General features: G+C 40.4%; 1 protein-coding gene across 1 annotated transcript in view; it reads left to right on the forward strand.

The window, feature by feature from the left end:
* The first annotated feature begins 10,885 nt into the window (after positions 1 to 10,885).
* The window catches only part of LOC127635649 (protein Aster-B-like), a 62,722-nt gene continuing 49,363 nt past the window's right edge, over positions 10,886 to 24,244 (forward strand). Inside the window, exon 1 of the mRNA XM_052115832.1 lies at positions 10,886 to 10,986. Within this exon, the coding sequence (XP_051971792.1) occupies positions 10,886 to 10,986 (101 nt within the window). The remainder of the gene's footprint in view (positions 10,987 to 24,244) is intronic.

Below are 24,244 nucleotides of genomic sequence, written 5' to 3' on the forward strand. Positions count from 1 at the left end.
AAATGCATTAGATTACTGCACAGAAATTACATTCCATGCACTTATATGTAGTTTTTAACTTTTCTTAAAAATAAACAAAAGAAGATTTGCTGACCTCGTTTTAGAGCCTTTCTTTCTAACAGGAAGTACAGATCATACTGCACATGCACGGTTTAATACAGATTACTGCGCGTGTTTGTGTGTGCGCGCGCGCGCCCGTATGCATGCTCTAGTCTATGAGGTGCAGCCTCTCGAGCCCACCGGAGGCACGTGGGGGTGCGTGACTGTTGGTTTTGTAAATAATAGGTCGATCTCATTCTGAGGCCGAAAGTCCGTAATGCATTTGTCATTTATTACAATGGACAAGCCTGCCAAGACTTCTTTATATTAGAAAAATAAAAATTGCTCATCTTCAGTGGGGCAGTGTGTGGCTGAAGTGGTCAGTCTGCAGATTGTGTGATGTGTTGAACGGGCATATGGGCAGCCCGTGTTGGTCTGCTCTTACTGCACTTCCGCCTATGTCGCATGTTTTATGCCTGACTTCCTTACACACGCGTGAAGTGCAGCTATATGAAGCCTGTTATGTTAACACTGGCAAGCCTGGCTGGCTCAAATAAGTGACTTTGCTGATTAATTCTCATATGTCTGACCCTAATTAATAATATCAGTGTTGTGATTTGCCCATAGGCAAATTATATGTGAATGTGTGTTGCTGTCTGGCAGCTATAGTTCACCCAACATGAAAATGTTGTTATCATATGTTGTTCCAAATCCCTTTATTCACCATTCACTTTCATTGTATATAAAAAAAAAAAAAGATTAAATTAAAATGAATGGTAATTGAGACTTACAATCTCCTTTTGCATTCAATGGACTGAAGAAAGTCATATAGGTTTGGAACACATCAGGGTGAGTAAATGATGACAGAATTTTTGGGTGAGCTATCCCTTTAAACAAGCAATGTTATCACTTTCTCAAGAATGCAAGTATGCTGACATGAATACTTGCTCAACACTTTGCAAGAGTGCAGCAACACTATACATACTTATTGTACATTCTTGCATTAAAGTGCATGCGAATTCGCATAACGAAAAGACATGACCAATTGAGGATCGGTCAATGTGTGAAATTGAGCTCCAAAATCAAATATCTTTACATTAAAACTCCAGAGCAGAGTAGGAAAAAGCATGGATGTGAGAGAGAGCAAATGTGTCATGCTTCTTTTTTGTGTGTGACAGACTTGGTCTGGTCTGGTTTGTTTGTTAGTTTTTCCCTGTCGTTTCTGTAAAGTCCTCCTTTTTCCTGAAAGGCCTGCGTACATATATATGCTGTTTGTAAATGAGCGCATGTAGGCTCTGTCCACCTAGCACACCCTTTGACCTTCCTCTGACCTGTAGGGAGCTATCCTGGTGTTCTGGATGGAAGATTATTCAAGGAAATCTTCTACCACACCAAATATGTCAGCGCTGACCCTGCGCTGTCTCACAGGAAGTGCTGGATTCAGCTCAACTCCGGTGTGGACTCTTTGAGGTCTCTGCTGCTTCTGGTTTACTTCTGTGTTTGGTTACGGACTCATGCGAGACTGAGCTCAAGCAGAACCATGTCCGAGACCCTACAGCTGCCTGCGTTGCAGATCCAAGGCCCGGGCGACAGGGATCCGAGGATCTGCAATGGATCTGACAGGGATCCTTCCCTGTCCAGCTCATCCAGCCCGTCTTTACGTCACAAGCGCTTTAAAATGCAACACATGAAGAACATTTCAATTGAGAAAGAGCAACTAGAGAAGGAACAGCTTCAGCAATCTGGCTCCAAGGAATACTTGCAGCTTCCGTCCATCGAGATCACACCATCCAGTGACGAGGATGGTGCGTGGTCGAGCTGTTCCACGCCCAGCGCTTCACCCCAACGCAAACGTTTCCTCCTGCGCAAGTGGCTCAGAGGTGGCGAGAAAAAAGAGCACGGCAGCGAGAGCAGGTCTGTATGAGAATGCGACCACATGCACGTTCACCTCAAACTCCCGTCCAGAGTCCATCCCAACCCTATCCTGCACTGCCTAATCTCAGCACACTAAACTCATCCATTCTCCATTCCCCACTGTCCATTATGATAAATGTGCTTGACTTCATTTGAGCCTTTGGAGTGCGAGCTTGACTGTGGTACATTAGGCAATGTGTGTGTTCCATTCATACGGAAGGGACTGAAGTCCCGACTGTGACATTTATAGGCTTGAGGGAGGAACAAGCAGGCGCCTAATGCTGCCAGGAATGCTGACGGGAGTTCGCCCAGATACTACCTAAATATTCATTACCTTCAAAGGCATTTTATTTTTGTATTAGACAAAAAAATACAACATGCTGGATATTTCTGTTGTGATGTTGACTTCTGGTTGATCAGTTAAATTTAGGCTTGTACATATCTGATGTGTTTTTTTTAGGGTTGGTGTGTTGGTGTGAATCACTTGTTTACCATGAGCTGTCAAGTGGTAGACAAGCCTCTTAAACACACCAGTTTTAACTGATCTAGGGCTTTGTTATCGTGTGATGTTACACGGTTTTATCACCTGCTTCCTTTTCATTCTGAGAAATGAGCCCATGGAACTGCTATTGTGGTTAAATGCACAGACTGCATGTTAGACATTTTAACAGAACTGTGTGAGCTTTGTGATAACAGCTCACTGTACATTTTACACATTGGGAAAACTGTAAAATATTTGATAATTTATGTTAGGTTTAGATCGAAGTTGATCTATTGTTCTAATGTGGTTTAAAGGAATGTTCAGGGTTCAATACAATCAATCGATAGCATTTGTGGCAAATTGTTGTTTACCACAGAAGATTATTTCGAACTGTCTACAGTATGTTTATTAAAAAAAAAGTGAAAATCACAGTTACAGTAAGCCACATACGATGTAAGTGAATGGGGTCAGGCCATAAACATTAAAATACACACTGTTTCAAAAGTATAGCCACAAGACATAAACTTTATACATGTTAAAATGATTTTAGTGTAACAAAATTGCTTTTTAATCATATCACAGTTACAAATTTGTTTCCATGATGACGTTACACTGGTAAACCTCTTACCACACAACAGAGATTTTATTCCGCTAATATCATGTTAGCATTTACAATGTTTACATCTTGTGACTACACTTTTAAAATGTTTTGTATTAAATGTTTATGGCCTGGCCCAATTCACTTCCATTGTAAGTGCCTTTCTGTATTTGAAAAATTATTATTTGTGTGTGTATGTGTGTGTGTGTGTGCAATTTTGTATAATTTTTGGTATTTTCTGATGTTATCAACATTATGCTATAAATGCATCAGCAGTACTTGCGTATAACAAATTGAACACTCTCTGCTGCCCTCTAATGGAGAGTTCGTTGAGAGTTTGTTCAGTTTGTTGGCTTGTGTATTTTCTTGAACGTACGCCTGTATGTGTAAAGTTTTAATAAATATACCTTCAATAAAATTGTTTCTTCCATTCCATCTTAATATACATAGACACCTATAACTAAGCCATTCATAGGCTTATTTCCCCTCAAAAGTGTAATAACTGTGACTCTGAGGCACTCTCATAACATTGCTTTGTTTGAAGTGTACAGGTTTATTCAAATATTTGTTTGTGCTTCATCTGTTAAAAGAGAACTCTATAATTCTGTTTACACTGCATGTAGTGCATTTCAATGCTCTTGGTCTTGTTTAATTAGTAAAGGTTTTCAGACATAGTTTAAAGCTGTTACTACTGGATGTGTTCATATTGCACTGTCTGTTGTTTCATTCTCATGAGAGGAAATCAGATCTGTGTGTATTTCAGATGTTCTGATTCAGATTTGGCACTCTGTGTTACAGCAGCCAGCAGAGCAGCTTGCAGAGCAGCCATGAGGAAGAGTCCACACGCTACCTGAGCCCCATCACCCGTGAGGACAGGTACACACCAAACATATTCATTGTGTGTGGCTGAGCTGAGACCAAGACCTAAACTCTATTATAAAGTTTGTTTTGAGCCTGATTAATTGAGTCATTCAACTTATTGGTCTTGCATTTATGCTTCTAATGCCATCATAAGCATTAGTGACATCTCACCACTGTTCCCTCTTATGTCCAACAAGGGGCAGTGGTTGTCAGATCACAGTAAGCTCAACCGAATGACTAAATCCCATTTGCAGACTGTCTTGTGATGGAAATACTGTATATACATATATATCATCAAATTTGATCTTGATACCATGTGATATGTGATACATCTGCATACCCTTCTGTATTAAAATGTTATCCCCAAAAAAAAGCATGCACAGATGCTTAAATCAAAAGTCCACAGTCAATATTATGCCATCTGGGCACTATTGACATACCGTTTCCGACATACAATGATTTGGCAGGCATCCAAATGAATTATAATCTGGTGTACAATATAGGACAGATAGTATGCAAATTCATATTCTGTCACTTGGCAAAAGTTTATTTCTCCTGTGTGTGTCATTGCACAATGACAGACACTTAAAAGTTATTGACATGATCTGACATTTCAGCAGGGTGCTGCTTTTGAAGTTGTTATTCTTTCTGTATCAAGTTCAACATCGGTTGTCTGGTTTTGAGAGTCTGACCACAGATCTAGCTTTTTATGTTGTACACTTTGCCACCTTCAAAAATAGCTCTGCAATGTAACTTTCCCATGGTAGGCATGCCAAACAACCCATTGCATCTTCTTAGATCATTTTTTGTTGTTTTCTCAGAAGAATCATATTTCTGTTGAGCAAATCCTGGTGCTGCAATAGGTTGAAATCTGCTAAGCAAGATTTTTTTAGTGAAAATACCTGTGATGTTCTTGTTGTGCCCAGCTGGGCAGAGATCACGCCAATCCCCGGCTGGAATATCACATGAGCTTTATTTCCTCCAGGCGTTTGTGGTCATTGGTGTTGTTTTATCCAACCCTTCAGAACACTGTGTTCTTTAGTCTGGATTTATAAAACATGTTCTTGAGCATTACTGTTTGTGCAGTAATACGTTTTGTGTTTGTTGTTGCTTTTTAATGTTCCTGAGCGATATGTAGTGGACCATCTATTTGTCTTAAAAGCCTATCTATCACTTAATTTATGGAGCTTTCTAAGGCAAGCATCACTATTACTATTGCGAAATTTGCATCATGCGTAGGATGAGCTTTAACCTGTAAATTGTTTAAATCATCATTTTAGCAGGATTAAAGGGTTTACAGCGTTACGCCATCATGGCAATAAAGTTGTACAATTGGATATAACTTTACACAGAATTGGTTATTAAAATAGGCATAAAAAGAAAATCCACCCTATCTATTTTCTAATGCATGTTATTGATCTTATTGTGAATAATTCATACATGCATGTTTTATTTTTTGTAAAAAAAAAACAACGTTCCTCGTAATCTTTAATAAAAATGTAATAACTTGAACTTCCGGTGAAACGACAGGCTTCTCTCTGGTGACATGTGCAGGACTTCTCCAATCATTTTGTCTGCTTAATCCCTGCCCTTATCTTATAAATACCACAAACATGCGTAGAGTTGAAGGAAGCATAAATCGCATATTGGTGAAGATGGCAAGGTGTATTTTAGTCTCTTTTCATTCAAAACTATCGTTCCTTAACTTCCTTGGTCATGGGTCAGCTGGTTTGAATTTACATTTTGAATGAGGAGGAATAACGGCGAATTTGCGGTTGTGTTCGAGACATTTCACACCTGAATTGCTGAGGTGATTGCTAATGAATACAATGCTTCAAATGCCTCTGGAGTTTATTTATATTTTTGAATGCAGTTATCTTGGTATGCACAGCATGAGTAAGTTTTATTTTAATCAAAACTTGGTTAACTTTTACTCACTCGTTTTTCAACGGCTACAGCCTCCTCATAAGCAGAGGCGGCGGCAGCCGATTTTGCTGGGGCTTCAGCCCCGAATGTTTTGAGTGTAGACCCGAATGTATTTTGAAATGTTGACTGACAAATATGAAACCGGACAAAAGCCTATGTAAACCCCCGAAATCATATGTTGCCTTATTTCATTGTGCTTTGGCTTTGCACATACTGCATACAGCCTGTAAAAATAGACATAGGCATAATCTAGCCTATAGAAGAAGTTCCTTTGCTGTCAGTAGCCTATGGGCGACTCCGTTTCTTCCTCTCTGTTGAATATGTAGCAGGTAGGGGAGGAGCTAGCACAGTCATTGACATCAACTAACGTTACTTAGTGGCGAGTTAACAGCAGTTAGCAGGAAAGACAGCAAAAATGAAGCAAATGAGGCTTTGGGGATTTTTCCGAAAGAAGTCAGTGGGTAAGAATTCACATTTGTTTTTGTCCTTAAAGTCTGAAGATCATCATCTAGCTGGCATTCACCTACAGTAGGCTAAACCTCAAGAGGTCCACTCCTTGTAAACATTAATGCATCTTGGTAGCTCATTGTTAACACGTTCACCTCTCACGCTGGAGCCCGTGGTTCTAGTCCCGTTCGGAGTGTACTTTTCTTGTTTATCAGGTGTTGTTTTCGCTAAGGATAACCAATAAGCATTAGCATAAAATGTATGTGTGACTTGTTTTGTGATATTAGTTTGTAGTAAATATACACCTTGATTTGATTAAATGGTTTTGTAGAGTGTAGCAAAGATGAGCAACAGACTGAGCAGCAGCAGCTGTGCATCAGGCATGGAAACTGGTAACAATTAATCTTTACTTTAAAGTTAAAAGTGAAACATTATTTATCCCAGTGATCCTAATGAAAGGATTTTGACAGATGAATTATTCTCATAGAGATGATGAGAATTATATACAGTTATACTAAAGTTATTCATGTATTGCTTTAACTTAGTCAAAATGATGTATATGATCCTATTTATGTCAAAAATATATAAATTATTTGTATTCAATATTTTTTTACCTCACTTTACTCACTATAATATAACTCTTTTGTGATGACTTTATGGTAATGTACATGAAAATTCAAGAATCATGATAGATCTTAGGGCAATCACACTGATCTGCTCTTCCCAATACATTTTCTTCAATGGTATTGGTCTACAATTTGACATATGTAGCACATGATGAATTAGTTGTGTGAAGCTGATTTGCAATACGTTATGTGCTGTATCTGTTCTTTTGCATCACAGATGATTCAGGGAGGAGAGAGGATGAATTAGTCGAGGATAGTACTAGAGTGGAAGATTTAGGAACTGTAGAAACAGGCCCAGCAAGAGCAAAACTCAAATAATACCCTCTCACCAGCTTTGGACTGCAGAGATGTGGTTACTAGTGTGAAAATAAAATGGTCTGGGCTAAGCCCCTGATGTCCTTCAATGCTGGAAACGCCTCTGTTCATAAGTAAAGACTGCAATGTTCTCGTACGTTTATGTTGTCAGTTTGATCATGAATGTGTTCAGATTGCTGCTCAATTTCTCCGATAACCGACTCTGACTCGAGCAGCAAGGTGGTAGGTGTGTGTCTGTCCACTGCAAATTTGCATTCAGATCTACCTCCATTCCCCTATGCAACGGCCATATTTTCACAATCCAATCAACATCCAATTGATAAACTAAAATCCCCACCCAAAATGTTTTGTTGTTCGCTAAGCTGTTTCACTCGGAAATACGTCACAATACTGAAGTCGGTCGCAACTTCCATTTCATGCTGACTTTCAGCAATTTTATTGCACTAAAAATCTTTGTTTACATCTTGTGGCTATACTTGTTAAATAGTGAGTATTTTAATGTCTACGGATTGGCCCCATTCACTTTGAATGTAATTGCCTCAATATAATCCAAAATTATGGCACAAATGCTGTCAATGCCCAGAATGTTCCTTTAAGTATGAAGCTTTTAACACATAACTTAACCTGCACTGTTAGTTCTACAGTTTTGATTGATACCTCAAATCAGCTTGTAGCAGAGAGAGATGTGCTTTTACTTTTCTAAGTGATCAGACTTATTATTTTAGCTTGGCAGACAATACAAATGGTCAAAAAATTATTACACTGAAGGAAGAACTCAAACCATATCTGGGTCTGGAAAATCACTGAGACGTGGGCTCTTTAGACTTGGGCCAGTATGTTACAGTTAGAATTATGTGATTCTATGCGTGAGTGTGTGCATGTCTGTACACCTGCTAAAGTACGTACAAAGTGGCCAGCAGCACATTTTTGCGCTCGCAGCAACCTGATTTCAGCTGATTCCTGAGCTTATTTTTGATCTGTTTTGTGTTGTGACGTAAGAGCAGCTAATGCTCAGTACAGGTGATGAATGTTCAGGTTGCTTGTGTGTCCCGTTACACTGAATGGATCACAGTGAAGACCCTAAGACAGTCATGTGAAAAAGAAATTACACCCTCCTTAAATTCTATGGTTTTATGTATCAGGGCATAATAAAAATCATCTGGTCCTTAGCAGGTCTTAAAATTAGGTAAATACAATCTCAGATGTACAACAACACATGACAGATTACACTTTGTCATGATTTATTTAACAAAAATAAAGCCAAAATGGAGAAGCCGTGTGTGAAAACTAAGTACACCTTATGATTCACTAGCTTGTAGAACCACCTTTAGCAGCAATAACTTCAAGTAATCGTTTTCTGTATGACTTTATCAGTCTCTCACATCGTTGTGGAGGAATTTTGGCCCATTCTTCTTTACAACGTTGGTTCAGTTCATTGAGGTTTGTGGGTATTTGTTTATGCACAGCTCTCTTAAGGTCCCGCCACAACATTTCAATCGGGTTGAGGTCTGGACTTTGACTGGGCCATTGCAACACCTTGATTCTTTTCTTTTTCAGCCATTCTGTTGTAGATTTTCTGGTGTGCTTGGGATCATTGTCCTGTTGCATGACCGGATTTCATCCAAGCTTTAGCTGTTGGACAGATGACCTCACATTTTACTCTAGAATACTTTGGTATACAGAGGAGTTCATGGTCGACTTAGTGACTGCAAGGTGCCCAGGTCCTGTGGCTGCAAAACAAGCCCAAATCATCACCCCTCCACCACCGTTCCTGACAGTTGGTATGAGCTGTTTGTGCTGATATGCTGTGTTTGGTTTTCGCCAAATGTGGCGCTGTGCAATATGGGCAAACATCTCCACTTTGGTCTCGTCTTAGGCCTGTAGAGTCTGAGATGTAACTCTTGGGTTTTTTGCAATTTCTCTGAGCATTGCATGGTCTGACCTTGCGGTGAATTTGCTGGGATGTCCACTCCTGCGAAGATTGGCAACTGTCTTGAATGTTTTCCACTTGTGAATAATCTTTCTCACTGTTGAATGATGGACTTTAAATTGTTTAGAAATGGCCTTATAACGCTTCCCAGTTTGATGGGCAGCAACAATTCGATTGAATTCAAAAAGATCATTGCTGATGTCTTTCCTCCTTGGAATTGTGTTAACACACACCTGAATGCTCCAGACCAGCAAACTGCTAAAACTTTGGCTTTTATAGATGTGGTAACACTTGCTGAGGATCAATTAATCAAGGGTTACCACATTGATTAGTAGCACCTGGCTACTACTAAGCCTCTTCATTCCTATGGAAGCAGTACTTAGTTTTTCTAAGGATGGATTCTCCATTTTGGCTTTATTTTTGTTAAATAAATTATGACCCGGTGTAATGCGTCATGTGTTGTTGTTCATCTGAGGTTGTATTTACCTAATTTTAAGACCTGCTAAGGACCAGATGATTTTTGTTATGTCCTGATATGTAAAACCATAGAATTCAAGGAGGGTGTACTTTCTTTTCCCATGACTGTACATAATCAGAGCATTCCAACTCCGATGACCTCATCTATAAGACAACTACCACTGCTAGTCATTATTTATCACTCTTTTCTTCTTTTCCTTATGCATATTTGCTAGTTTCAAGGCCGATGCTGATATTTAGAGAGCAGGATTCTGAATGGCCAATATAATGCTGATATACAGGATGCCTTATACAATTTAATGTTTTCAAATGAGAAGTGCATAAGATTTGTCCAATAAAAATGGCTTATTTTACACAATAATAATAATAAAAAACCTTATAGGTGATTTGTGTAACTTTTATTAAAAATTATTTCTTGTATCCCAGCTTAATATGTAGAGTCCCAGAGGCTCTGTGGTGCTATAAAAAACATGTATCTGTTTGTTTGAGCAGCACGTCCAACCCAACACAACAACATTGCCTTGACCAATGCCATGACTTTGGGACAGAACTAGCATTTTATACATCTAATGAAAGACGGGGGGAATTTTTCAGGAATTTGTTTGATTTTTGCAATTGTGATTGTGCTGCAGAAATTACACACTTCCGCTTTAAGAATTTGAATGGTGTAATTGTTTTTATTATCGATTGATAACATAGGATATCGTTCGATTTTGGAAATAACTAAGGGGCTGTTCAGGTCAAATGCATATTTACACTAAAAAAGCTAGATGCAGCACACTGAACAGAATTAATTTTAAACCTGACACAGCATCTACAAACGCAGTTCTCCTGTGTGAGATGCTGTAAAAGCAGCATCAGTCTTGCATGTGTTTACGCAGAGCACTGATGGATGCTGAAAACACCTGACAACCCCTCCAATCTGACACGGATATTCGCCAATGCAATTAATGTCCAAATTGGTCTCGCCAATATATATCAGTCTATTACTACTCAAGACAGTCTCTGAGACATTGATGGTCATATTGCACTCTCTGCTGGTGATCTGACCGCTGCTAAACCTCAGGTGAGAAAACAAGCAGCACTGATCTGCAACACACACATGCGCAGAATGTAGGATCCAGGTCACCGCAGGACAAGACGCGGGCTGTGCCGAGAGAGATAAAGAGGTAATAGAGAGGAGAGGGGGGTGTGCGGTAAGTTCAGTATGAGGAGTCTGCAGTAGGGTGTGTGTGTGTACCACATGCTGATCCACATGAGTTCAGATCAACATGGTTCAGAGCAGGACTTTGTCATGTACCTCACCCGTCAAATTGGGCTGCCATCTGCGAGTTTCCACACTCAGGAAAAGACTTAACTTCCGACGGGATCTGTGAGTACTCTCTGTCTGTTTGTGTCTCTATCTTTCTCTTCCAGATAAAAGACTAATGAATGGCTCTGGAAATCTGTGTTCTGACTGTGAATTCAGATAATGTTTCTTCTGATCTTTTGAATTGCACTTCAGTCTTTTACACTAGAGACTTCTAAAGGACAGGAAGTTAAAAAGAACTGCTCATTATTCCCCGTATTGATACATATGAGCCACGTTTGTTGTAATAGCATGTCCTCCTGCAGCTTTGAATTGACAGGATCTTAGAGAGTCATTACAATAACAAAACAATAATGGCAAGGCTGCTATTGTCAAAATGTGAACATTTATGGTTTTATGAGGCCACATAGAGGCTGTAAACTGATTTGTGCAGATGTTTTTGAGATAAATGCATTTAAAAAAATTATCAAATAATGTAGCATTTTGATAGCATTTTTAGCTTTTCTGCTGAACAATTTCTATTTAATGCATTAAAAGGTCTTAAATCCTTAGAACAGTGGTTCACAAACATTTTACAGTGGTGTATCTCCCCAGGCATTTAACATCCTTCTGCGTACCCCTCTCTCACACTCACTACTACAGTCACACAATGTATTTTTGAAAACGTGCACATGTAACACATTCAACTTTGTAAAATATCTCCCTTTTATAATGTCTTTTGTATACAACCAGTCGTATTCATTTTGAATAAATGACACCATAAATGATGAGATGGGTGTGCTTGAAATGACTTGCATAACTCTGCATTGTTTAGTTATATTGGAGTTATATTTGAGTCTTAAATCCTTCTCTACGCACAGTCTGTGTCTATATTTGTTCTTTATGCTAGTAAGTGCTGAGACCACACTTTCACAAAGGTACATTGTCGCAAAGGGCATTAATGTCTTTACAGCATGATTTGCCAGGGCAGGATACTCTGCACGCAAGGCTATCCAGAAATTTGGCAGTGACTTTTGTGTGAAGTCAATATTCAAAGAGCCACTTGTAGAGATTTCAATTAGACTCTCTTGCTCAAAATTGGGCAAGTGTGCTGTGTGTGTGGCAGAGAATGGACGGCGAATCCAGTTGTTTACATTGTCCGTCTCGTGGACGAATCTACGCCATTGCAAGGCCAGCTCAGAAAGGTGTTTTATTATGTCACACTTGACTTTGTCAGTAAGGCTGAGCTCATTTGCTAATAAAAATCATTAATACAGTTAGACCAGAGAGTCAACTTCCTTATCATGGCCTCCATTTTGTCCTTCACGTTGAATAGGGTTGTGGAAATTCCTTGTTATCCGAGGTTCAGCTCATTCAGATGGGAAAAAACATCACCCGGATAAGCCAGTATTGTGAGCCACTCTTCATCATGCAAGCGGTGATACAATTCAAAAGGATGGCAGATAAAAAAAAAATTAAGTTCGTCCCTCAAATCAAACTGTCAGGATGGAGTAACAGCGTGATGTGGCCGCTGCCCATTTCACTGCACAATGTAGTAAACAAACGAGAATTCAAGGGCCTTGCTTTAACAATGTAAAAAATTCTCACAGCATTGTCCAAAAGTTCCTTCATACGGTCAGGCATTCCCTTGGTGGCCAGCACCTCTCTGTGGATGCTGCAGTGGACCCAAGTGTACAGGGCGCAACTGTTTGAACGCGTGTTACCACTCCACTATGCTGCCCTGTCATGGCTTTCGCTCCATCAGTACAGATGCCCACACATTTTGTTACAGAGCTATCTAAGACATTTAAAATGTCCTCCCCAGTTGCCCTGCCTTCCAATGGTCTGCAGAAAAGTACATCTTCCATAATTGAACCTTTGTGAATGTACCAGACATATACCAGCAGTTGAGCTAAACCAGCTACATCAGTTGATTCATCAATCTGTAAAGCGTAGAATTCGCTAGCTTCTATGCGAAGCAATAGTTGTTTTAAAACATCAAATTGTAATAGTAATTTTTCACATTATTAATGTCCTGACAGTTTGGTGAATAAAATACCAATTTCTTTCCATAAGAGCAAAATATGTACATTATTCCAAACTTTTGGCCGCCAGTGTATATCAGCTGCTGCAGGAAGAATGAAGTCCTCCACAATAGTATGGGGTTTGCCCATCTTAGCCACTCTGTATCTCACCTTCTAGGATGTTTCAAGACCCTTCCTATTTAGGTTTTCTGACACTGTTAGAATGGCCTTACTACTCCCGAGTTGTCTTAAACTTGACAAGAGTTTTTTGAAAGACATTTATTTTTCAAAGTAGCATGCTTTGTTTCTAAATGCCTAAATGAGAGTACTTTTGTACATATAAACACACTGTGGCGAGGGATTTTCTTCACTACCAAAGTATGTAAAAAAATGTATAGTTGCACAAATAAATATATTTCTCATAATATCTGTGCCTCTTTGATGGTCATTCTGAGAATTGCTGGTTAAGATGATGTGGCGTTTTAACTTCGGATACATCGCTGTTGGTATCGGTGTGAATTGGGCTAGTAGGAGTGGATGCACTCATGCTTACTAATGATGCGAAGAGGACTGTGGATCAGCGGCGCTGCTGGGAGTAGTTCTTTGTGTGGTTGCTGCTGTGGTTGTGGTCTGAGTTCTCTGTAGCCACTTATCCATTTTAATCTTACTAGCTTTTACTTTGCTTTGTCACCTAGCCATGTGCTGGCGATAAATGACATGTAGTAAGATGCATACTTACGCATTATGCTTGAGTGGATGCAGTTTTGTTCACAAAAGATTGGGTAATTTGATTGGATGTCATGTATTTAACATTTATGACACTACCATTTTGTTGTTTGTACACTAGAGGGGACACACATTTATGTTTTGCCTGTGAGAAATACATGAACTCGATTTGAATGTTATTTTAGTGAGAAGTGGAATTAAATGAGCAGTAAATCTCAGCATTTTGTTCACTACCCACTACCCACTGTCGCCTCGCGTTCCACCAGTTTGTAACCACTGCCTTAGAATACACTTTATAATGTGTATCTTTGCATAAACAATACTTACCTACTCATCATGGTTATAATTGTAAAGAGTATAGTTGTACAGTAAAAAAAAAAACACATGATTAACACTCAATGCTATTTGTTATAATGTAGCATATAAAGGTGTCACCATGTATGGATAGGTAGAGATAGAGTTTTTTTTTTATTGGAAGAAACCATAGATACACTGCAAAAAATAATTTTCTTACTGGCCATTTTTTTTTTTTTAATTTTCCAGTAAAATATCTGAATATTCTTTAAATAAGATACATTCACTTGAGAAACAAAATGGAAATATTTTGTCTTGTTTTCTGAGACATTTAACAAAATGTAGCAACGTTTATGCCTATAACAAGACAAAACTCTTGTCAATCAAAGAGAAATCAAGTACATTTTTTTCAGTTAATACAGTAGTTTTATTTTCTTATTTTATGCATAAACCTCACTAAATTCTCTGAAAGCAAGACTTAAGTTATATTTTTATTAACGATGTTTAGACTGAAACAATAAAAGAAAAATAGTAGATTTTTTTTGTTGTTGCTGCGTATCAATGAAATCTAAAACAAGGCATTATGAATAGAATACTGTATCGGGCCATAAGGATGCATGCCTGGCGCTAAGTTGCTGAAACAGGGGTAGAGAAATAAAGGAAGAACTGGGGATGCCAGAGAGAGAGAGAGAGAGAGAGAGAGAGAGATACGCACGTGGCCGCTGTGTGTGTGCGTGCGCTTGTCTGTGTTACGATGAGCAGGACAGCAGACGAGGGGCGAGGATCTAAATGCAGGGTTAGCTTTATTGAACAACTAAAATAGACAAAACCAAAACAAAGGAAATACCCTCAATGGGGAAACACAACAAAAACACGGAAAACATACAAAGGTAAACTGGCAGGGTAAACATCAACGAACACGGGAACAAGCATCCAAATACATCGACAATCGACAGGGGAATGAAGAAACAGCAGGGTTTAAAATACACAGGAGACATGATGATGACAAAACGAGACACAGGTGAGAACAATGATGCAATGATGGCAGTGAAGAGATCAGGGAATTGTGGGAAGTGTAGTTTTTAGACAGACAAGTGAAACACGGGGCAGACAACAAGGAAAACGTGACATGGAATGTGATCAGTGACGAATGAAACAGAAAACTCGGGGCAGACAACAAGGGAATCGTGACAGTCTGTGTGTTTTATATTATGTTTCAGTTTCTTTCTTCCATTAAAGTTTACATTGACTGCTCAGCTGGTTCCCGCCTCCTCCTTGTCCATCTTTCAAACTCGTTGCATTGGTGCCAAAACCCAAGAAAATGTAGGGGGACATGCTGTCCGGGAGAAATCACCACTGCCGTCCACCAGGCGAGCCGCTGCCATCCACCAACGGGTGGAGGAGCCGTTGCCATCCACCATGGAATGGAGGACCCACTGCCATCCACTGGGAGGCGTTGGAACCACTGCCGTCCACCAAGGGACGAGGAGCTGCGGCTGGCCGAGTTGCTGCTGGCCGCCAAGAGGCGAGGAAGTGGCTGAGGACCCGAAGAAGAGGATTTTCTTTTCTCTCTCTCTCTCTCTCTCTCTCTCTCTCTCCTCTTTCTCTCTCTGTCTCTCCCGCTTGTTCTTTCTCGCTCCCCTCTCCCTCAGATTCTCAGGAGGCGGGAGGACCATCGGGTGGCGGAATGGCCGGAAGGGCAGTTGGGTGAGGGAGGGAAATAAGCCAGTCCGGATGGTTCCCCAGCCTGAAATGGGCGGTGGAGGAGTGTGACGAGGAGGAGGGCGTGACCGGGCCGTGAGGGTGCACGCTCAGTGCTGAGTTGCCTAATAAGCGGGAGAAAGATAAAGGAAGAGCCGGGGATGCTTTAGAGAGAGACGCATGCAGCCGCTGTGTGTGCACGCATGTCTGTGTGTTTTATATTATGTTTCAGTTCCTTTGTACCATTAAATTTTACATTGACTGCTCAGCCAGTTTCCACCTCCTCCTTACCCATCTTGCGAACTCGTTTCAAATACATTTATGAATGCTTTATATATTGAAAATAGTTTTTCCCAAATATTCAAAACAGTGTAGTTCTGAGTTATAACTAAAGAAAATACAAATACACAGTTTTAGCTTTTCTCGGACAGTGTAATGGAATATAGTACAAGAATGTAATGGGTAAGATTTGGAGATTGTTTCACCCGCTTCAGTGGGTTGCAGCAGTCAGAGTGGGTATTTGCGGTTTAGAAGCAGAAACATGCAGTACAAGCACAAGGTAAGAGGAGGCAGAGAGATCTATGGAAGTCTTTGAGATCCTCACTTATATAGTGAAACAATATAACTTTTAAAGGTATATTCTCAATTATATAGTGAAACAATTTGTGTGTGTGTGTGTATGTGTGTGAGTGTGAGTGTATGTGTGAGCGTGAGTGTGTGAGTGTGAGTGTATGTGTGAGCGTGAGTGTGTATTTATCACTTTATGGGGTCAAAATATCCCCATAATGATAGTAAAACCCGAAAATGTTGACCTTGTGGGGACATTTTGTTGGTCCCCATGAGGAAAAGAGCTTATAAATCATACTAAGTTATGTTTTTTGAAAATATAAAAATGCAGAAAGTTTTCTGTGAGGGTTAGGTTTAGGGGTAGGGTCAGGGTTAGGGGATAGAAACCATTATGTCTATTGAAAGTCCCCATAAAAAATGGAAACACAATGGTTGTGTGTGTGTGTGTGTGTGTGTGTGTGTGGGCAGGTTTGGGTGAATTATGAGAAAAAAAATTTAAGTTACAAACTGATAATTACAAGAGTGTTATGTAATAAATGTGGTTTATGATGACATTTCTAGTGTCCCCATAATTCAAATAGCTTAAAAACCTTCTAAACAATGTTTTATTGAAAATATAAAAATGCTAAAGTTTTTTTTTGTGAGGGTTTGGTTTAGGGATATGATTAGGCGATAGAATCTATAGCTCGTACTGCATAAAACTCATATCTGTGGAGAGTCCTCATTAGGAGAGCTGCACCAGCATGTGTGTGCGTGCGTGCGTGTATGTGTGTGTACAGGTTTGGCTATACTTGTGAGTGCCACATTTTAAAAAATGTCCTCACTAATGTAGTGAAACTAGTAGAAAACACACAAGTGAGGATATTTTATAAATCACCTTCCATAAATCAGCCATAAATCATGTGCACAGGTTACTGTGAGGGTTAGGTTTAAGCCCTAAACTTTAGGGGTAGGGGTAGAGAATAGAAAATATTATTAGCCTGCTATGAAATAAGTGGAAGTCTATGAGATGTCCTCACTGATTACAGGGTTTCCACGGTCATGGAAAACCTGGAAATATAAGGGAATTTTACAATTGTGATTTACAGGCCTGGAAAAGTCATGGAATATTTTTATAGTTAGTATATTTGTATTTAATGTGCTCTGTCCTAAAATGTTTAATTGGGGTGTTGCATTGCACTGTATTAAAAACACATGGTGAAGAGTTTAATATGTATCATGTTATTTAGAATACCTGACCCAGGGCTCAACAATAAGGACTGCCTGATGGCCCGAATATTCCACAGTTCACAATCACAGTACACGAAATTTCCAATTTTTTCATTTTAACATGTTGTTGAAAATTAGCAATCCACACATTGGAACACATGAAATCAACAGTTCATTTCTATAAGACTGTAAATCCATCTCTGTCCGTGCATTTCTCTCTCATTGATGTGCTCATGAACTCAAACAGGAGAGAGTATTGTTCCCACAGTAAATAAAATTGCAGTTTCTCTCATTATTTCACGTTTAGAGATGAGGCGCTGAATAAAACCTAATAAACTTTGTTAAACCCCAGTTATAATTGTGGCTGGAAATCTGAGCTGCTCAGTATCCAAAATGCATGTAGGCCTATACATTTAGGTAATGTTTTTCAAATGTAAAAATTAATTCGACATGCTAATGTGTGTGTGATATGAATAGAAGCAAAATCACTATGGTTATTATTTATTTTCAGAGTTGTTTAGCTGCAGGGTGAAGATGACTATTTAAAACAGTCTACTTCATATATTTCTCATAACACCTATTACATTTCTCATTGGATTGTACAGACACTTTCTTTCTGTGCTTTGTGAATCAGACAGTGTTGGTCTTGTTTGGGTTTCAAGTTTATATCCACACTCTTCTACCTACTGTATATACTGTACACATCACAACCGATATAGTAGCATGGTCTCATCTCTCAGGGATTCATATGTTTATCCATCCATCCATCCATCCATCTTCAACCGCTTATCCGAAGTCGGGTCACGGGGGCAGCTGCTCCAGCAGGGGGCCCCAAACTTCCCTATCCCGAGCCACATTAACCAGCTCTGACTGGGGGACCCTGAGGCGTTCCCAGGCCAGTGTGGAGATGTAATCTCTCCACCTAATCCTGGGTCTTCCCCGAGGCCTCCTCCCAGCTGGACGTGCCTGAAACACTTCCCTAGGGAGGCGGCCAGGGGGCATCCTTACCAGATGCTCAAACCACCTCAACTGACTCCTTTCGACGCAAAAGAGCAGCGGCTCTACTCCGAGCTCCTCATGGATGACTGAGCTCCTCTTCCTATCTCTAAGGGAGAAGCCCGCCACCCTTCTGAGGAAGCCCATTTCGGCCGCTTGTACTCGCGACCTAGTTCTTTCGGTCATGACCCAGCCTTCATGACCATAGGTGAGGGTAGGAACAAAAATTGACCGGTAGATCGAGAGCTTTGCTTTCCGGCTCAGCTCTCTTTTCGTGACAACGGTGCGATAGAGCGAGTGCAATACCGCCCCCCCGCCCCGATTCTCCGGCCAACCTCCCGCTCCATTGTCCCCTCACTCGTGAACAAGACCCCAAGGTACTTGAACTCCTTCACTTGGGGCAATACCTCCTTCCCTACCTGGAGTACGCACTCCAACGGTTTCCTGCTGAGAACCATGGCCTCAGATTTAGAGGTGCTAATCCTCATCCCAGCCGCTTCACACTCGACTGCCAAGCGACCCAGTGAGAGTTGAAGGTCACGGACCGATGATGACATGAAGACAACATCATCTGCAAAAAGCATCGATGAGATCCCCAGCCCACCGAACCGCACACCTTTCCCACCCCGACTACGCCTCGATATCCTGTCCATGAATATCACAAACAGGATTGGTGACAAAGCGCATCCTTGGCGGAGACCAACCCCCACATGGAATGAACTCGACTTCGTGCCGTTGACCCGGACACAGCTCTCGCTTTGGATGTACAGGGATTGGATCGCCCTAAGAAGGGACCCCCCCACCCTGTACTCCCGCAGCACCTCCCACAGTCTCTCCCGGGGGACCCGGTCATACGCCTTCTCCAGATCCACAAAACACATGTAGACCGGATGGGCATATTCCCAGGCCCACTCCACTATCTGATCCCCCTTTTTGAAGAGGGGAACCACCACTCCGTTCTGCCACTCCTTAGGCACTGTCCCAGATTTCCACGCAATGTTGAAGAGGCGTGTCATCCATGACACCCCCTCCACATCCAAAGCTTTCAGCATTTCTGGTCAGATCTCATCAATCACCAGGGCTTTGCCACTGCGGAGTTGTTTGACTACCTCAGTGACCTGCCCCAGGGAAATAGAATCGGATCCCCCATCATCCTCCGGCTCTACCTCTAGCATAGAGGGCGTGTTGGGATTTAAGAGTTCTTCAAAGTGTTCCTTCCACCGCCCAATAACCTCATCGGTTGAGGTCAACAGTGTCCCATCTTTGCTGTATACAGCTTGGATGGTTCCCCGTTTCCCCCTCCTAAGGTGGCGGACGGTTTTCCAGAAGCACTTTGGTGCAGACCGAAAGTCCTTCTCCATGGCTTCTCCGAACCTTTCCCACACCCACTGCTTTGCCTCCACTATTATTTATCATATGTTTATAACAGCCAATAATCAGATCTTTAACTCAGTGACTCAATATTTAATCCTGCTTGTGAAAACTTGATAGCAAGACTAAACGGGATACGGAAAACCCATAATTTGCTCCACAGAACTCTTCACTTAAAAACATAATTAATGAGGTTAATGTGATGAATGTATGAATTTATATCTGTAAAGTGCTGATATGGGGTTATATAAGGCATAAATCATATCTTGCAAATTATAAATGTGATACAATTTGGGGGGAAATTGGCTTCAGATACATTTTTTAAAGCCATGATGGTAAAAACAGCTATTTTTCATTTTTTGTTAGGGCCAGGAAAAATCCGAACCACTGGCCCGACCGGACCAGTAGAAACAATCCTTAGCATTGAGCCCTGCCTGACCAATTAGAGACAACGATGTGCCGCTAAACCCTGCACATTTTAGGATTCATGCAATATGTTCGTATGGATTACATTTAAAATATTTCTTTTTCAGTTTAACTTTTATCAAACAATGTTGTGGTTTTGTTTTTTTACAAATCTGCGATGGGGATTTCTGTGCCATTTTTAGAATGAAAGGCTAAATGTTTGGGCATGGAAATGAGCTTTCATGTCAATGGAAATTCACTGGTTGAAAAGAGTGGGAACCCTGAGTAAAACAATATAAGTTATACAGGTATATTTTCAATTATAGAGTGAAACAATGTGTGTGTGTGTGTGTGTGTGTGTGTGTGTGTGTGTGTGTGTGTGTGTGTGTGTGTGTGTGTGTGTGCGTGCGCACTTATGTTCAGAGCAAACTTATTAACAAAGAACCCCTCTGCCAGCCTCTCTCTCTTCATTTAAGGTGAGATCAGACCTTGTTCTTTTCAGAGGTTCTTGTTTTGACACGCTCAGCAACATTCTGAGTTGCCCTTTTGCTAAAGTTTATTATGCTTACACTGCAGAAAAAAAGTGCAGCCAGCTTCTTATGGGACACATACATTATTCACACATTTCTCTGCTTTCTCACCCAAAAGAACAAAAACACTTCTAAGTTATATTTAACTTGCATTATGTTTCGTTTTTTCAAACAATGTCCATCCGTAGTTTACAGATAAAGTCACCCCAAAAAGTGTTTTGCTATTTTTAATATTATTGTTGTCGTTTTACTGTAAATAGCTGTTTCATCTAAAGTTAATGTGATTAGTGTTCCATTAGTGGTCAACTTCGATCTTGTTCGATCCATGTCGTTTTTCCTTGTGCATGTGAATATGCAGCAGATGTGCAGCTTTTTAGCACTTCTTTGGAGAATCAAGTTTATTGCCTGACCTCAGTTATTATTTTCTTATTAAATTAAGCAGAAACATTGATATAATGATCATTTGAAACAACTTGCTATTATTTGATAAATCTTATTTGTGTGACATACATTTTTAAATAAAGTTGAAAGAGCGGATACATTTCTTGTATATCTAACAAAGGTTTTTTTGTTGTGCTTACATAAAACACACACATCTGTACAGTATATCACTTTTGGATACAACAAAAGTCATTTTAAGGGTCAATTCAGGTACAAAATTCTAATTAAAGGGCTAGTTGACTCTCCCGTCATGTATTCACACTTGTTTTTCCAAACCAGAATTACAGCCTCGGCCACAATTTATTAATTGGATAGACAATACATAAAGATGCCATGAAAGTGAATGGTGACAAAGACCATCATTCTACCTATCATCTTCTTTTGTTTAACAAGGAAATAGGCAAGTCATACAGGTTTAAAACGATTGGCTGTAGATCTCACGGCTATGTTTCATAGAGAATGTAAGAGCATTTCCACATTGGGACTAAACAGCTGTGTGACCACTAGAAAGCCACTTGTTAGTAAGGTTAATCGGAAAAAAAAAATATTTACATTTGCTAGGGAGCATAAAGATTGGACTGTGGAGCAATTGAAAAAGTAATGTGGTCTGATGTGTCCAGATTTACCCTATTCCCAAGCAATGGGTGCGTCAGTGTAGGAAGGGAAGCACATGACGCTATGCACCCTTCATGCGTAGTGCCCACTGTACAAGCCTCTGGAGGCAGTGTTATGATCTGGGGGTCAGGTCTAAGCTCAGCAATGTTATGCGGCAGTAAAATGAAGTCACCTGACTACCTGAATGTACTGAATGAACAGGTTATCCCATCGATGGATTATTCCAGGGAATATTCCAGGATGACAATAACAAGATTCTATCCCGAGCCACATTAACCAGCTCTGACTGGGGGACCCCGAGGCGTTCCCAGGCCAGTGTGAAGATGTAATCTCTCCACCTAGTCCTGGGTCTTCCCTGAGGCCTCCTCCTAGCTGGACGTGCCTGAAACACCTCCCTAGGGAGGTGCCCAGGGGGCATCCTTACCAGATACCCAAACCACCTCAACTGGCTCCTTTCAACGCAAAGGAGCAGCGGCTCTAATCCGAGCTCCTCACGGATGACTGAGCTCCTCACCCTATCTCTAAGGGAGAATCTTGCCACCCCTCTGATGAAACCCATTTCGGCAGCTTGCACTCGCGACCTAGTTCTTTCGGTCATGACCCAGCCTTCATGACCATAGGTGAGGGTAGGAACAAAAATTGACCGGTAGATCGAGAGCTTTGCCTTCTGGCTCAGCTCTCTTTTTGTGACAACGGTGCGATAGAGCATGTGCAATACCGCCCCCTCCATTGTCCCGTCACTCATGAACAAGACCCCGAGTTACTTGAACTCCTTCACTTGGGGCAATACCTCCTTCCCTACCCGGAGTAAGCACTCCATCAGTTTCCTAGTAAATATTTCTCAGTGCCATAATTTTATCAAGATAACTGACCATCCTAAATAGGAGTATGGTTTGCAAGCATATTATTGTTTAATGTTTTTCCTGTAATCAAGATGAAGGTGCTGGAGATCTGTCATCTCTGACCTCAATGTGCTCATTTTTTCTGGTGTTCTTTTTTAATTGGGCAGATCCCTTTGAAAGATGTACAGGAACTCTTACAGCTGAGATTACACAGAACAGAAGAGAGTGTGTATGTGTGTGTGTGTGTGTGTGTGTGTGTGTGTGTGTGTGTGTGTGAGAGAGAGAGAGAGAGAGAGAGAGAGAGAGAGACCTGCAGCAGCAGTGTCCTGTTACCAAAGCAGATGATTCATCACAGAACTGCGGACTGATGTTACCTAACAACCCAATCAGATACTGCTCTCTCTCTCTCTCTCTCTTTCTCTCTCTCTTCCACTGATCTGTAAACAGAATCCCTTCTTTCATAGTGTAGCTGATGTGTACTTCTGAATTCCCGTTGGGCTACTCAAATATATGTAAACTGAATCCTCTCTACCCACATGTGTCTGTCTGTCTTTTTGTCTGTCTGTGAGCACTCGGTCGCTTTACTTGTAGATTGAACAACGTTTCAGAGTACTTTGGGTCCTCTCTGAATAAGAGTGGGCTGTATAGAGCCAGTGAAAGTAGGTCATGAAAGAATGATTAAGTTTTCTTTCCTATGTGGGATTCACTTTAAACCAGTGCTGCTTTACAAACCTCAGAGTTCACATCTAAACTCAGTTCCAGTTCTGTGGGTTAGAAGTAGGCCTGCATGGAAATGCACCTGCACAGTTATGCCGAAAGCTTCATAGCTTTTCAGCTGAATTTGAAAGCCTGTCAATGACATGGTTCTACACATTTGGGGACCCATTCATTGTTTGTTTATTAAATACTTAGGCTTGTGTATAGTACTCGCAGCTCTGCTGTACTGTTTTTCACATTTTACCAAATTGCCAAATTCCATCGTATTCCACAGATTTTCCCTCATGATCAGTAGAGGTCGACTGATAGTGGATTTTGCTGATACGATAACTTAGCTGGTAGAAAAGGCAGATAACCGATTCATCAGTTGATAGATATTAAAATCGATTTATTGAATAAAAAAAAAAAGGCTATAGTCCAAAATGAATAAAATCCCAGATGTATTTAATCCTAAATAATAAATCCCAATATTAACCATAAAACCAGTGATTTTGGACTAAATGTCATCAAATGCTATTTAAATTATTATTATTTATTTAAACTTTGGTGTACCCACAGAAAGCACATGCACAACTGTGTTCTTCCGGAGCTAATAAAGTCCTAAATCAACTTTATACTGATTCAATAAATAACCATCATTGGGGTAAAACAGAAGGGAGCACACACCATTGATCTCGACCTTTTTAGCTGTAATAAGGCAAATGAAACCGAACTTTATCCAAAAGTAAGGGCCCTTATATATCCCTGGCATCTTGCATGCTAACTTATTTGTTTTCTTTATTGTTGTGCTTTTTTTTTTTTCAAAGAGTTTGGATAAATGTCTTTCAGCAGCCAGTAAGAGAGAGTGGGTATTTAAATGAAAATACTCTCATCATTTACTCACCACTATGCCATCCCAGATGTG

This window comes from Xyrauchen texanus, chromosome 43 (genome assembly GCF_025860055.1).
Source record: "Xyrauchen texanus isolate HMW12.3.18 chromosome 43, RBS_HiC_50CHRs, whole genome shotgun sequence".
NCBI classification, from domain to species: Eukaryota; Metazoa; Chordata; class Actinopteri; order Cypriniformes; family Catostomidae; genus Xyrauchen; species Xyrauchen texanus.